Source organism: Bos grunniens, chromosome 10 (genome assembly GCF_055505025.1).
Source record: "Bos grunniens cultivar Pamir isolate PY7600 chromosome 10, Bosgru_T2T1.0, whole genome shotgun sequence".
NCBI lineage: Eukaryota > Metazoa > Chordata > Mammalia > Artiodactyla > Bovidae > Bos > Bos grunniens.
The window spans coordinates 50,526,938-50,543,397 of record NC_141174.1 but is presented as its reverse complement, the minus strand read 5'-3'; the positions used below and the strand labels follow the sequence as shown (position 1 = coordinate 50,543,397).

At 44.4% G+C, this 16,460-nt stretch overlaps 1 protein-coding gene across 10 annotated transcripts in view; it reads right to left on the bottom strand.

Annotated features, from left to right (window-relative positions):
- Positions 1–16,460, bottom strand: part of CGNL1 (cingulin like 1) — a 170,423-nt gene that overhangs the window by 73,368 nt on the left and 80,595 nt on the right. For 7 of the 10 annotated variants that reach the window (XM_086321176.1, XM_086321178.1, XM_086321177.1 and 4 more), the window contains one exon: positions 13,686–13,898. In XM_086321176.1, the coding sequence (XP_086177302.1) occupies positions 13,686–13,898 (213 nt within the window). Of the gene's footprint in view, positions 1–326; positions 9,466–10,391; positions 13,589–13,685; positions 13,899–16,460 lie in introns of those variants that run through there. The other 3 variants (XM_086321184.1, XM_086321183.1, XM_086321182.1) reach the window with 2 other exon arrangements.

Below are 16,460 nucleotides of genomic sequence, written 5' to 3'. Positions count from 1 at the left end.
TAAGTACATGAACACACAAACAAATCTATTAACTGCATAGGGTAAGTCTATGGGCTTCCCTGGTGGCTCAGATGGTAAAGAATCTGCCTACAATGTAGGAGATTCCAGTTCAATTCCTGGGTCGGGAAAATCCCCTGGAGAAGGGCATGGCAGTCCACTCCAGTATTCTTGCCTGGAGAATCTCAATGGAGTTTGCTTTGCCTGTAGTTGTTTATTCACTCAGCTCCTGCACATGGCGCAAAGCCCTGGGGTTCAGAGATGGACAACATGGTCTCTACTGTCCCAAGACAAAATTAATGCTTTCAGTGGGACTGTGTTTGGAGAGGTTTTTTTTTTTTCTTTCAATTTTTATTTATTTATTGACTGAACTGGGTCTTTATTGCAGTGTACAGGCTCTTCGTTGCTGTGCATGGACTTTATCTAGCTGCTGTGAGAGGGGGCTAATCTCTAGTTGTGGTCTATGGGTTTCTCATTGAGCTGGCTCCTCTTGTTGCAGAGCATGAGCTCTAGAGCTTGGACTCAGTAGTTGCTGCTATATAGTTGGGCTATAGTCCATGGCGTCACAGAGAGTTGGACATGACTGAGTCACTAACACTCCCAGGGTAAGAACATGGACAGTACAAAAATGAGTAAGGGAACCGGCTACCCTTGAAGCCTCAAAAGAGAACAACCCCAAAGGTTTCACACTCCAGCTTATGATGTTCTTTCCAGCAGAACGTGCTTCCCCACCCTAAACCACCTCATTACTCTCACTGCTCCCAAGACTCAATCCAAGCCTTAGTCCCTCCTAGCAACTTTTCCTGGCCTGACTATATGGAGCGAAACCACTCCTTTTTGTATTTCTGTTCGACATACTGTATAAAAGCCTCTCCAAAAGCCTCTGTGGTCCCATGGTTACAAATCTGCCTGCCAATGCAGGGGACACAGGTTCGATCCCTGATCCAGAAGATCCCACATACTGTGGGGCAAATAAGCCCATGTGTCAAAGATGGAGCCTGAGCTCTAGAGCCTGTGAGCAGCAACTACTGAGTCTATATGAGAACATACAGCCTGAAGCTAGAATATGTGCGACCCTGGGAGACAGGCACTGTTAGGATTATTTTCCCAACAGAGAAGATATGTGAGATCACAGGTGAGTTTTGCCAACAGGATTCAGTCATTCAGTCTACTGCTCACCAACTATGCTTAAGGTCACACATTGTATAAAAAGAACACATACACACAAATATATATACATACCCCTGCATATATGCATTCCAGTCTCTCAACAAAAACACACCGAAGGCAGGGAAGTGTCCTGTGCAGAGTATTCAGCAGCATTCTTGGCCTCCACCCGCAAGGTGCCAGTAGCATCCCCCCAGTTATGACAACCAAAAACGCCTCCAGACATTGCCAAAGGTTCCCCAGAGGGAGTGGGTAGGATCACACCTAGATGGCAACCACCACGCAGACTGTCTCCCCAAGAACTTACAAGGTGGTCACGGGAAATGGGAGGAGGAAGAATTGGTATTTTGGCAACTCATGCACAGAAATTCAATTTTAAATAATATTTGCAATATTACTCCTAAGATGAAACGAAATACAGTACTGCCAGCAAGCAGCAGAGACAAGACCCACATCTTTGGAGAGCAAGCCTCTACTCAGTCTATGGGACCACACTGGGCTCTGGATGGAAGGTGACTGCAGAACCAAAGCCCAGATGTGGCAAGCATGGGGGGACAGAGTATACGTGTCTACCAGGGCCTGGGACTTCTTCAGTGTACTGGCACTAGACTTATCATGGATGACAGTGAGGGTCAGGGTTGAACAGGCAGGTGGCAGACACTCATGCATGGCTGTCACTGTAACTAGAGGGAGGCCATCAGAACTTGTTGGGGGCAGAGGCGGATCAGAGGGTGACCCACCTGCACCAGGGTGGGTGTGGTCTGAAGAGGCCACACCAGGAGAAGAAGCAGGGATAGGGCTGTGGAAACCATGCAGGCTGAAGATAATGAGGCCTGAACCCAGACAGCGGCCATGGAAAAAGATATCCGAGGATGGAAGTGATGCCATGGACATAGAACCCACAGGTCTGGGCAGCAGATGGAAAGTAAGGACCAAAGCAGAGGGAGGCTCCCAAGGACAAAAAGTAAGCATACATCACTAAACTCAGGGCTTCCTCTATGCCTGCCTAGGCGAGGCACAGATCAGCACCTCCATTTCACTGTTCATTGGACAGACTGAGACAGTGTAAAAGGTTTCATATGCTATTTTTTTTAAAGTTTTCCTCTCATCGCCTCCCCCTCCTTGTCCCCAAATGCACTCACTATCACTTTGAGTCCCTCCTGAGATAGTCCATAGGTACACAAGTATATATGCATATGGCTTCATTTTGGGTTTGTTTTTGATAATAAAAGTAGTATCTGTTTACAACAGAGGAAATAAAGATCAGGAAGGACTAGGAACCTTTTATAAAATCAATAAAAGCAAAGCCAGATTTAGAATCCTGATCTCTGTAAACTATGACTGTTGGCCCAGGTTAGTGCACATTCTGATTCAAGCATACAGAGGACAGTTACTGAGCACTCTGCAAAGCACCGATGATACAAAGGATAGGATAGTCCCTCCTTCAAAAAGGGGAGAATGACACATCACCTAACTGGTACAGTCCAGCAAAACCAGGACAAGACCAGGATGTGACAGGATGCTACAGCTCTGCTGGAGTCAGTGGCTATAAGGAAACACCGCATGAAAGAGATGGCTTTGTCAAAATGTTGTATCAGTTAGCTATTGCTGCATAACAAATTACCCCAAAACTCACTGACCTAAAATAATAGAAAACATTTATTATCTCACAGACCTTCTGAAAGTAACGCATCTAGAAGTGCTTTGTTTGGTAGTTCTGGCTCAGGGTCTCTAATGAGATTGGCCCAAGATACTGGCCAAGGCTGTAGTCATCTGAAGGCTTGAGCAGGTCTTAAGGATCCACTTCTAAGACAATGCACTCAAACGGCTACTGACAGGAGGCTTCAGTTCTTCATCACATGAGACTTTGCGCAGGCTGCTTGAGGGCCCTCACAGCATGGCAGCTGGCTTTCCCCAGAGCAAAGGATTCAAGAGGAAGCCAGAGTGTCTTTTATGATCTAGCCTTGTAAGTCAGACTCCACCATTCCCTACTGGTCACACAGAGCAGTCCTATTCAACATGGGATGGGCCTACCAAGGAGTAAGAGTCACAGGAAGCATACACCACGGTGGCGGGTACACAGGATCTCAGAGGCTGGCTACCAGAAATGCCCTATCTACCCTGATTTACTTTGATGTTGTAGATATTTGGGTCCACACTGCTTCTTATCTAATGGGTTTAGAGCTTATGACATGCTCCATTTTCTGCTTAGAGTGATCACATAATAGTGCCAAGTTTTTCCACCAAGTGGAAATCTACTTAATGATCTTGGCAAGTCTTTAGAAAATAAGCATCAGGCAGAATTTAGAAGGTCAGAAAGAGAAGATCAGAAAAAGTGTAACACAGACTATATGATTTCTGAGGACAAAATTAGGGCCGTTTTCCTTTGAGATGTTAAAGATGCAATTATTTGCAATATTATAGTGAGTGCCATCATCTTTGCTATCTAAACTAGCTCCTCTGCTTACAGTGCCCTGTTCCATGGTTTGACCACATCTGCAACTGGAAATGCACCTGGCTACTGGCCCTCAGACAGTGGCCACTGTTTCTGCCTTGCTCACACTTTTGGACTCTGGATGGTGTCCATGAATGATTCTGAGATCTCAGAACATTTGTTCCATTTGGGGAGATAGACAAGTACCTTACTAAGTTTTTCTATTAACACTTCCATAAATGTCTAAAGGTATTTCTAGCACCACGACATTATAACAGCCTTGTTAGAAAGCAAAACTTTCCTTCTACAAATCTCACCACCAATATACCATACCCAACTTCTCCCATCATCCATGGTCCCTATTCACCATCATCTACTTGCTCACGGACAAAGTTTATAAATTCAGAAAATGAACAGCTGGCAAAGAACAAAATATTGCAAACAAAATGGGACTCTCCATTTCCCAATTCCCTTCCCCTTCTGCCCACCCTTCAGCAGAGAGACGCTGGCGATAACCACATTAAAAATGGAAATGGAGGGATCTCCCCAGTGGTCCAGTTGCTAAGACTCCAAGCTCTAAATGCAGGGGGCCCATGTTTGATCCCTGGTCAGGGAGCTAGATCCCACATGCTGCAACTAAGACCCAGCACAGATAAATATATAAATTTTTTTTTTTTTTTGCAATTTTATTTACTTATTTTTTAATTAACTTATTTTAACTGGAGGCTAATTACTTTACAATATTGTAGTGGTTTTTGCCATACATCGACATGAATCAGCCATGGGTGTACAGTAATACATAAATAAATATTTTTTAAAAAGGAAATGGAGTGCTGAAGAGACCCCAGAGAACTGGTGCCTCCAATATAAAGTGGCAGCAGGAATACACACCCTACTTGTAAAGACCAGAGCTGACTCCTTGCCACTGAAAGAATCTGCTCACATCACACATACACTCACGCCTATTTAAAAGTCCTCCACGACCTAGAACCTATTATACAGAGTGAAGTGAGTCAGAGAGAGAAAGATAGGTATCTTATTCTAATGCACATATATGGAATCTAGAAAAATGTTTCTAAAGAATTTATCTACAGGGCAGCAATGGAGAAACAGACATAGAGAATAGACGTATGGACATGGGAGAGAGGAGGAGAGGGTGAGATGTATGGAAAGAGTAACATGGAAACTTACATTACCATAAGTAAAATAGCTAGCCAATGGGAATTTCCTATATGGCTCAGGAAACTCAAATAGGAGCTCTGTATCAACCTAGAGGGGTGGGATGGTGAGGGAGATGGGAGGGAGGTTCAAAAGGCAGGGGATATATGTATACCTATGGCTGATTCATGTTGAGGTTTGACAGAAAACAATAAAATTCTGTAAAGTAATTATCCTTCAATAAAAATAAATAAATTTAAATAAATAAATAAATAAGAGTGCTCCATGATTTCCACTGCTCTTAGGGCGAAGAAGAAAATCCTTCAGATGCACACAGGCTGCATAAGCTGGTCCCTACGCTACTCTCCACTTCCTCTCAGTCCAAACTTCTGGTTGTCCTTCACAGCTCAGCCTCACTGGCCTTCTTTCAATACCTTGAATAGACCATACTCCCACCCACCACCAAGTCCTTTGCACATGCTGTTTCCTCTGCCTGGAACACCCTGAGAGCTTTCTTGGAAAAAAAAAAAAAAAAGTGAAAGTCTTAGTAGCTCAGTCATGTGCAACTGTATGGGACACCATGAACTATAGCCTGCCAGGCTTCTCTGTCCATGGAATTCTCTGGGCAGAATACTGGAGTAGGTAACCATTCCTTTCTCCATGGAATCTTCCCAACCCAAGTATCGAACCTGAGCCTCCTGCACTGCTGGCAGATTCTTGACTGTCTGAGGCACCAGGGAAACGTAGTTACTTTCTATTCACCCTTCAGATTCCATCCTCATTTTGCTCAAGGAAGCTTCCCCTCCGTCCCTCCATTTCAAAGCGCTTATCACAATACACATATTTATACATGTGTCTATCACTCCCACTCTTTTCCATTTTATCCCCACAACCCAGCACAGTGCTTGGCACAAATGAAATGCTCAATGACTATGGATGAACTACTTATTGATAGAGAGTCCACAACTGTATCAACAATCCATTCCCAATGGTGAGGACATGATGCTGACTGCTGGTCGTCAAACCTTCTGAGTTATTTATGTCTTGACCTCTGGTCACTCTTCGTCCAAATGGGAAACAGGCAAGCAAGGCCAGGATGAGGCTTTTTACTTCTTCTCCTCCTGATTAAGGAAATGGCAACTCACTCCAGTACCCTTGCCTGGAAAATCCCACGGACAGAGGAGCCTGGTGGGCTACAGTCCATGGGCTCACAAAGAGTCGGACACAATTGAGCGACTTCACTTTTACTTTCCTCCTGATTAAGTTGCCACACTTGCTTTTCACACCACATGTGAATTCACTGTGATTTTTTGGGTCATCCGAGTGCACAGGGTGACCTGAAAGTCCTGCTTCCATCTCCTCTTTCCCAGGAGCTGCAGGAATACATCCAAAGCAGGGATGCAGGGGGTGTGGGTTTGATCCCTGGTCGGGGACCTAAAATACCACATGCTACAAGGTGTAGGGAAAAAAAACATTCTTTTTCATTTTTTAAATTAGCAATAAATAAAAGGAGTTGGGCACATAGCCAGCAGGTTCAAGACAGGCTACTGCCAGAAACTCTCAGAGAGGTACTGGGAAAGGAAGTGTCGTTCTCATGTCTAATCCTTAAGTATTTTGTACAGAAAAGACTAGGAGGGTGTCAAGTTGCAGAACGATGTGCTGGTTCTCTCCTGACGGCTGCCATTGAAGGCAGTAAGCCTTTCATGATCTCCTACGGGCAGGGGCCTCAACCACAGCACCCGTAACTTCATCGTCCTCTTATTTGCACATTTTCTCCCCACAAGAGTCTATAAGATCTTTGAAGCGAGAAACCATGGCTGGCCTGACTTGTGTTCTCAGTGAGGGACAGTGGTAAAACACACGCAAATATCTGACGGGAAATGAATGGGCGTGTCGGGGACTCTGACTCTGTCTTCTACACCCACAGCAAGTGACTGTGGCAGCTCAGGTCAAACACCAGAAGCGAAGTGCCAGGATGTCCTTATTGTTCACCAAGACTCATAAGAGGCTTACCAGGACCCATGTGCAGAGCCTCCCTCTGCACACGTCTGGGGCTTTGACGGATGGTTCAAAGCAAACATCCCAGGATGCCACAGCAAGCCTCCTGTTTAGCTACTTTTAATCAGGACAGAATGCAGAAGAGTGATATAATTATTAAGAGCCAGTTCAGGGGAGGGGGAAACTAGAGAAAGGGAAAAAAAAAAAGGAAAAGGAGAAGAACTTTTTTAACCTTGACTCTTTCCCATTTTACTTTTGTTGATGAAGGGTTCTGATTCACTCTAGGCCCATTAGGAAAGAGACATTTTCCTTTCCCTGCACGCTGATTACAAACCTGCTGCATCCCCCAACATCTCTGCATCTTTGCATCCCCTACTCTCAACAGCTGTCCTTCAGAGTAAGTTGATTATGTGATGTGAAAGAGCTAAGGAAATATGGATTTCTACAGTTTCCCTCGCTAACCTGGCTCCCCCTTGGAGAAGACAGAAATGAGATTTTACACTGAATTAGCCTTCTCTTAAGGGAGGCAATTACATTGATCCTGAGATTAGCACTGGTTTTACCATCTGACCCTCTATTGACCTCATGCTTTGAAAAGAAATTGTTCACAGACTGGTAGGAAAGAGGGAAGGAAAACTCCAGATGTGCTGTGGGGAAGACGCACATATTCGTTTTTATAAGTTTGAGTGACATTTCCAAATCATTGAGTGAAACATAAACATAAGGCCATAATCGAAGGGCAGTTTGGAGAGGGGGAAAAAAAGTTTCAACATTACTGAATTTGAATAAAATTTCTCTAAGGGTTAAAGAATATAAAATGTGGGCATAACATTAGAAAGAAATTATAGTATAAAGAGCAGAACACTATAAAAGCACACAGACTCAACACATAAGTATGTAATATACAACCTTGTAAAGCAACTATACTCTGATTTTAAAAAACAAATAATTTTAATTGATAATACACATATTCCCTGATTTCATTCTGATGGTCCTACAGAAGGAATTTAGGTACAACTGTATTACCTTTCTCTTTTTAATTTTTTTTTTTTAACTGGAAGATTTGGGGGATTATAATACTATGCAATTCTTTCAAAATATTCAGAAGCATTTAGTTTTAACCTGCAGGAGTACATCAACTTTTAGTTTACTATTTTTCCTCAACAACAACAAAAATGTATGTAATACAAAAACAGGCTGCTTTTAGAAATTTCTCAAATGTATCATTAATTAAGCCAAATACAATGCTTTTCCCCTTGCTTTTCTATTTCCAGACTTGGCTGCTTGTCTTCAAGTCCCTGCATCTACATCCTCCTTTTTCTCCTCCACTCCTAAGCCCATCTTCTCTGTCCAGTCACAGCCCCCAAGCAGTGTCCCCTTCCCTCGTAGATTCCTCATCATCCTGCCCAGCAACAGGGCTGCCCTGCTTCTCACTACCCAGCTTCCCCTAAAGGCCCCACTGGAAACTTCCTATTCCTGGAAAGGCCTCCTTCCAAGCACCCAGGACCTGGCTTGGTCTCTCTTTCCTCCCTCACCCGTCATCATGCCCCCTGTGGGGTCTCTCCTGTCAGCCCTGACCTGAGGCTCATTCCTCCTCATGCCTTACTTCTCATTCTTCCAACTGCTAATCTCTCTGACTTCTTGGTCACACCTCTACAGAACCATGCCCCCATTAGATCCCTAATAAAAAACAAAGTGCTCCCTTACCACTTAAAATCTACTCATCTGGGACTTCCCTGGTGGCTCAGTCATAAAGAATCTGCCTGCCAACGCAGGGGACATGGGTTCGATCCCTGGTCCGGGAAGATTTCTTATGCTGCAGAGCCACTAAGCCCACGCACCCTAGAGTCTGTGCTCTGCAACAAGAGAAGCCATGGCAGTGAGAAGACTGCACACAGCAATCAAGAGTAGCCCCCTCTCTCTGCAACGAAAGAAAGCCTAGGCAGCCATGAAGAATCCAGCACGGCCAAAATAGAGAAAAAGAAAGAAAACCTACTCATCTGTCATGGCATTAGGGTATTCAAGCAGTCCTCACAATTTCAATCCACCTCATCTTTTATATTTTAAATTTTTTGTGTTGTTCTTTTAAAAAAACATTACTACAAAAGAATCCAACATTTTTTATAAAAAATTTCAAACATTAGCAAAGCAGAGAAAAGTGAAAGCGAAAGTGGCTCAGTCGTGTGACTCTTTGCAACCTCATGGACTATACAGTCCATGGAATTCTCCAGGCCAGAATACTGGAGTGGGTAGCCTTTCCCTTCTCCAGGGGATCTTCCCAACCCAGGGACTGAACCCAAGTAGAGAGAATAGTATAATTAACTGAGTCATCACCAAATTTTAACACTTATCATCACATAGCTAATCCTGCTTCAACCATACCCCTACTCATTTTCTCCCCCCAGTGAATTATTTTAAGGCAAATTCCATAAAACAACACAGAAACAGACTTACAAATACAGGGAACAAGCTAGTGGTTATAAGGGGGAGAGGCAAGAGGATATTAAGAGGTACAGACTACTATGTATAAAATAAGTAAGCTATAAGGATACATTATACAGCACAGTGAATACATCCTGTATTTATGCTGCTGTTGCTGCTAAGTCTCTTCAGTCGTGTCCGACTCTGTGCGACCCCATAGACGGCAGCCCACCAGGCTCCCCCATCCCTGGGATCCTCTAGGCAAGAACACTGGAGTGGGTTGCCATTTCCTGAAAGTGAAAGGTCAAAGTGAAGTCGGTCAGTCGTGTCCGAATCTTAGCGACCCCATGGACTGCAGCCTACCAGGCTCCTCTGTCCATGGGATTTTCCAGGCAAGAGTACTGGAGTGGGGTGCCATTGCCTGTATTTATACTCATTTTAAACGGCATAAATCTATAAAAATATTGAATCACTATGTTGTACACTTCAAACTAATAGTATATATCAACTAAAATTAAAAAAATAAAACAAAAACAAAGCAAATTCCAGACAGCCTTCTATTTCAGCCATAAATAATATTAGGTTGGCCAAAAAATTTGTTTGGAGATTTCTGTAAGCTGTCACAGATAAACCAGAACAAACTTGGTGGCCAATCCAATACTTTAGTTTCTTTAAAAGATAAAGACTTTGAAAAACAGTAACACTGTTTCACCCCTAAAAATTCTGTTTATATTATTTCTTACTATCAGTAAATACAGAGATAGTGTTTAAATGCCCCCAATGATTTCTTTTTTATTTTTTTGGTTTTTTATAATTGGTTTGTTTGAAATGAGAGCCAAACACAGTTCATGCCTTAGATCAGTGTCTCTGACTCTTAAAACTCTCTTTTTGTGTCTAACCACTTAACTTCAAGGATTCCCTTGCAGCTCAGATGGTTAGAAATCTGCCTGCAGTGCAAGAGACCCAGGTTCAATTCCTGGGTTGGTAAGACGCCCTGGAGTGACAACCCACTCCAGTATTCTTGCCTGGAAAATCCCATGGTCGGAGGAGCCTGGTGGGCTACAGTCCATGGGATCACAGAGTTGGACACGACAAACGGCAAACACTTTAACTCCACTTCACCTTAACTTCTCTTGCTCCACAAGGCTCCAGCCCAGACACACATCTCACGTTCCCACCTAACAAGGTGTTCTTTATGCTGTACTTGGTTCCCCGGTGTCCTCAGCCCCCAGGCTCACACGTCCAAATACCCCTCACCTCTCACAGCTCCCTCCATGAAATCTTTCCTGGTTGCCACCAACACAAGCCATCTCCTATAGCACTTCATTTCTACTTCATTTGGGGCATTTACTCTTTCCAGTTCTGTAACCAGCAATACCAGGCCCCCAGAAACTCTTAAGGTCCAAAAACCAAGCAGGGAAGTTGGTAGAGGAGCTGGAATTTGACCTGAGTCTCTGAGAAATTTCTAGTCTCTGAGAAATCTGAAAACACTGACCACTGACTATACTTCTTTTGCTCAAGAACTGGGGACAAGAAGAGGGTAAGGATTAAAATAAGATGCTAACAGCTGTGAAAAGTCTTCATTTCACTCCCAGATGACAGTCACACACTGACTGTCCATTTCTGCATGTGGATCCCAGCCACTGCCACAAACTCAAGGAGAGAGAGAGGACATTTCCCTTTCAAAACTGGAAAGAGTGTAAAAGAGTATAAAAGAACACAACATTAAAAAAAAGAAGTATGTTATGAAACAACATTTAAAAGTCCTCAACAGTCCTTTTAAAGACTGCATGATAGAATCCTCTAGCAACGTGAAGAACCCCTCCTTCTGTGGGGAGGAAACTGAAGCAGCTTACCTAATGCCCCCAACCACGTTCACTCTGCTGTACAAGGACATCCCCCTGGACCCCCGGCAAAGCCCCCAGCACCAGGTGAATTCTCTTCTGCTGAGCAATCAATCTGTTCTTAAAAAGGTGTGGTTCTCTGGGTCTACAAAAACCACTTTTACAGAGTATCTGTTTGGAATACCTGTAAAACATTCTTAATATAATGTGATGGTTTTCACCAAATGTTCTAGAAATTTAAAACTTTTAGTGCTCAAGCTCTGGCGAGGATGAAGTATTTGCTATCTGACAATGATAAAATAGCACTTTAGGAATTTTTGGCCCTGGGGCAGTGGCAAAAATTTTAAAACTGATGCCAGGAGGTTGGGCTGCCTCCTAAGGCTTACCAAGGAAATAAGCTTTCTAAAATAATGCAGTTCCTTAACAAAATGTCAGCTTTTAATCACAGTAGTGGATGAGTCCCTCCCAAGACAGGGAAAGTCTAAAGGCTGGTATATAAATTTAAGAAACACTTTACAAAATTAAAAAATTATATTTAGTTCTCTGTCTTCCGAGTAGTTAATATAACACTACTAAAATCCTATTATATAGTACCCACATATACATAATGTAACAAAAAGGCAGCATCTGTCCATTACAGTGCTAATTTTTTTTTCCATTAAATATGATCCTGCCACATTTGTTCAGCAAACACCTTCAGAAGCAAAAGCTAATGAGGTGTAAAAACACAATCATGATCCTCTTTAAGAAACCGCAGGGAAATGCAAAAGCAAGGCAGAGAAATTCAGAGAGAAACAGTAGTTTCCTAAAAGATCTCCCACATCATCACTGGAGAAAATTTAACCAGAACCACACGCAAGGGACTGAAAATCCAGTTATGAGAGGAACTGATCCTCCACTTTCATTCATCAGACACTGCAGAGATGTGATCATGCATCAGACACTGTGTGAGGGACACGGACAAGAGGACAAAAGTCACACACTGTCAGCTTGCAGATGGCCTGTATTTGGTCTGTGTGATCCTTTTTTGTTAATGTGAAGCAGTGCTTAAAAGCCAGGAGCCTAAATCTTTACAGATTATCTCATTCCCATACAACAAAGATACTTCCTCACCTACCATCATTCCCTTCCCTGCTTATAACGTGTGACAGCAAAGGACCTAGAAGCTTCCAATAAAGTCTCCTGCATCCTATGTGTGCTGTAGGTTTAATTTTCCTTAGAGTCAAAACACCACAAACCTGCCAAATATCATTCTCAACTACCCTTCAATGAATAAGCCATGTTAACTCAAGCTTTGATGTAAGGTCTGAAGATAATAAAGACGTGCTGGGTCCAAAGGAAAATCATTTTACTCAGCAGCCTGTTGGCATGTTCCCCCAAAAGCAGCACCACATACAGGCCAAGAGCAAGGACACCAGGCTGCTGCACAGAAAGAAAATGAGATGGAAAAAACAGATATGTCCCTGCAAAGCACTGAAAATTAAATCAGTTTCATTTTTCTCCCTCAAACGAAATCAAATCTCAAAAAGACAGGCAAATGAACAAGAGGCTTTTTTCTTAAACTACCTCAGTTATAATAAACCCGAACCATTTTTCCCAAACATTTTACTGTTACACAAACAAATCCATTTTTTACTTCTTGTCATCTGCAATTACTGTGCTGTAATTGAAGACCAGTGAATCACTATGGAGTGTAGGGGAGAAAGGACTGACCAGCCCTGAGCTGTTACTGTAAACACCACAGAATAAACAATATCAAGAGTTCTTTCTTCATCATCTTTAACCTATATATGGCAGAGAACATAAAAAATTTACACTGTGTAATTCCCCTCTTTCCCTAAAGATGGCATGACATTTCAAAACATTTTCCCCTTCATTTCCCCCTGTTCATAATCAGCCAATTCAAGGCCCACACCAAAGACCTCAAAATAATTTAGAATCCATTTGTAGGAGCCAAGAATTCAATTAAGAGAAAAATTATCTTACAAAGGTTTGGGCAATTCAGCTCATTAACCCTCTTGTAACTGTGCTAAGAAAAGAACTTGAATCATCTAACAAAAGGCTTCACAAGTCAGAAAGAACAGAGTGGGGTGGGGGGAAGGATGCCAGAAACACAGGTCCTGTCTGCAATCCTGCCCCATCAGCAAGGGCAGCAATGCCCTAGGAATCCTGGAAGGGTTCTTCTGGGCCTCTATATCTCACCACATGCCAGAGATTTTAAGCAGTGTCCTTAAATTTTTTATTTATGGACTTAAGGGTGGTCAACAGCATAACTGCTGAGTTTACTGTTTGGGAACAGGGTCCGGATCAACAGGACTTCCCTGGTGGCTCAGATGGTAAAGAATCTGCCTGCAGTGCAGGAGAATCCAGGTTCAATCCCTGGGTCAGGAAGATCCCCTGGAGAAGGGAATGGCTACCCACTCCAGTATTCTTGCCTGGAGAATCCCATGGACAGAGGAGCCTGGTGGGCTACAGTCCATGGAGCTTCAGAGAGTCAGACACAACTGAGTGACAAACACTTTCACTTTTCATCTTCTGGATCAATGATGGGATGAAACTGAGTTTCACTCTGTCATGAAAAGGAAGGCCAACAACGGACACAGGTTTGAGCGAGGTGGTCCTGGGCCTCCTCTGTGCCCTGCCTGCCCCCTCTGGCCAGGACCCACCTTAGTGGCCTCCTCCACGCTCTCCCGCAGGGCCAGCAGCTCAGCGTCATACTGCTCCTTCAGCTTGTCCATCTCCCGGTCGTGGCTGGAAACCTCTTCCTTCAGGGCTCCCTTTAGCGCAGTGAGTTCACGCTCCCGCTTCCTCAAGAGGTCTTCCTGCTCCTCTTTGGCAATGAGCAGACGCTGAAGGTCCTGCTTTGCCTGCAGGAGCTCCTGCAGAGAGAACACACGAGTGGGGAGGTGAGGATGCAAGCGTTCTGTTGAGCGGCCAGGCGCCTCCACCTCGGCCCCCGCACTCACGGTCACACCCTCACCAGACCTCCCTATTCTCTCCCCCGCACGCTACATACTGGCTTATCCCCTGTCCTCTCTTTCTCTTCCCCTTCTCACAAGCCACCATATCCCTTGATTCCACTATCTTAGCTTTCCTGAGATTTAATTTGAGGGAGAAAAGGGAAATTGGTTCCATTCTCGATGCTCTGAGGTGCAAGGCCTGTGTTTTCCATCTCACTTCACTTCAGTGCAATGGTCTGCAGTCCCTGCTAGTGGCCTTCACGAGCTATTGCTTCATTGGCGGGGGCAGGTGGGGGGCACTTGCAGACTTGCTGGCCTCTTACTCCACCCCTGGAACCCTGAACCCACAGCCCAAGTCCTCAGGATGCCTCGGTTCCATTCGGAGCCCACAGCCCAAGTCCTCAGGATGCCTCTGCTCCATTCTGAGCAGGTAAAACAGTCACACATTCCCCACCTTCCCTGCCTCATAACCTCACTGCTCACGAGCAAAGTCACCAAACTGGGGCAGCAAGTTCCACTACCAGTGGCATCACCTCAACATAACTGTGTCCTGCCTAAGCTGGGCACTCCTCTCAGGTCACCGTTCCTTATCAGACCTGCTCCGCAACCCTCAAGCTCAGGCTCCCCCTGCTCCACAGATGTCCCTACTGTGCACTCAGCCAGGACTTGGGCTTGACCACCTAGCTCCTCTGCATGCCAGGCCTCCTCCCTGCCCCAAGCCACTTCACAGACAGCCAGCTTCCTCCTCACGAGCCTGCTCCAAGTCTTTACTGATCAGTCGTCTTTTTTTTTTTTTTTTTCTTGTCATTTTGTTCCTTTCTGTTTCCTTGCATCTATGTCCTTTTCCTCAGGGGACAAGAATCCTCTCAGTCAAGGGCAAAAACAAACAAAACACACACATAAAAAACCAAGCTTTCCACCAAACTTTTGAAAGTATAATTTCTACTCACTGTGTGTACTTCTTGATCACCCTTAATCTCTTGCAAATGGCTTTTGCTCCTACTCTACTACCCCTGTTCCCTCCAAGGTTGGCCTCTTCATCTCAACATCCAAAGGCCTTTGCTCAGTCTTCACTTTTCTTTACTCTCCTTTGATCCTCTTTGGGGCTTCCCAGCTGGCTCAGTGGTAAAGAACACACCTGCCAGTCCAGAAGACGCAGGTTCAATCCCTGGATTGGGAAGATGCCCTGGAGGAGGAAATGGCAACCCACTCCTGTATTCTTGCAGGAAAATCCCATGGACAGAGGAACCTGGAGGGCCACAGTCCATGGGGCCACAAAGAATCAGACATGACTGAGCAGCTGAGCTCACACAAGCTTTGATCCTCTGTACTCGTACCCTTAGAATTCTCTTTCCCCTGCAGTTCAAAGATACTACATGCTCCTGTTTTCTTCCCTTGGGCCACTTTTCCTGTGACAATCTTTTCTGGCTTTTCCCTCCCTCTTCCTAAAAAGCTAATATGATCCCTAAGAATGTGACTTCACATTCTTCATTCTTTTTTGGCAAGTTCACCTAGTTTTGTTTTGTTTTCCAACTATTAATTCTACATAAATAACTCCCAAACCTTTACCTCCAACTCTTATCTGAGTTCAGACCTGCAAGACTCGGCCATGTGGATGTCCCTCAGGCACCTACGGAGGCTTATGTCTCTCAGTGGATTCATCAAGTCCCTTCCTCTCTTCTCCCTTTGTTCATTACTCTCAGGGACATCAGCACCTGCTCGGGAGCTCACAGGCTAGGGAGCTTGGCAACGACCTTGATCCCTCTCATCCTTGTCCCTCGTGACTAAATAGTTCTGTAACATCTTAGACCCTTTCCTTCCCCTCTCCAGGGTTAGGCTCTCCTCACCTCCGGCCCAGGTGGTTTGCACGAGCCACCCAACAGCTCCCCCACCTCCAATTTCTCACCTGCAGTCTATGCCATCATCCACAAGGTATCTTCTGTCAGGGGGATCCTTCACCCATCTTGGTCCCATCTGTCTCTGTCTTTCAGAAAACCTCTCAAGACTCAGACACTGTATGACCTACTCCAAGAAGTCTTCCTTGAATCCCCTTCCTGAATACCCAACCTCATTTTAGCTGTGCTTCTCACAGTACTTAATACTTTTACTCTATAATCCTTATATCTAGATTCTATTTGCTTGTCTCTCTCAGTTGGTAAAGAATCCGCCTGCAATGCAGGAGACCCCAGTTTGGTTCCTGGGTGAGGAAGATCCACTGGAGAAGGGATGGGCTACCCACTCCAGTATTCTTGGGCTTCCCTTGTGGCTCAGCTGGTAAAGAATCCACCCACAATGCAGGAGACCCTGGTTCAATTCCTGGGTCAGGAAGATCCCCTGGAGAAGGGAAAGGCTACTCACTCCAGTATTCTGACCTGGAGAATTTCCATGGACTGTATAGTCCGTGAGGTTGCAGAGAGTCAGACACTATTAAGCGACTTTCACTTTCACTCACAAGATTATCCATTTCTTGAAAAGAAAACA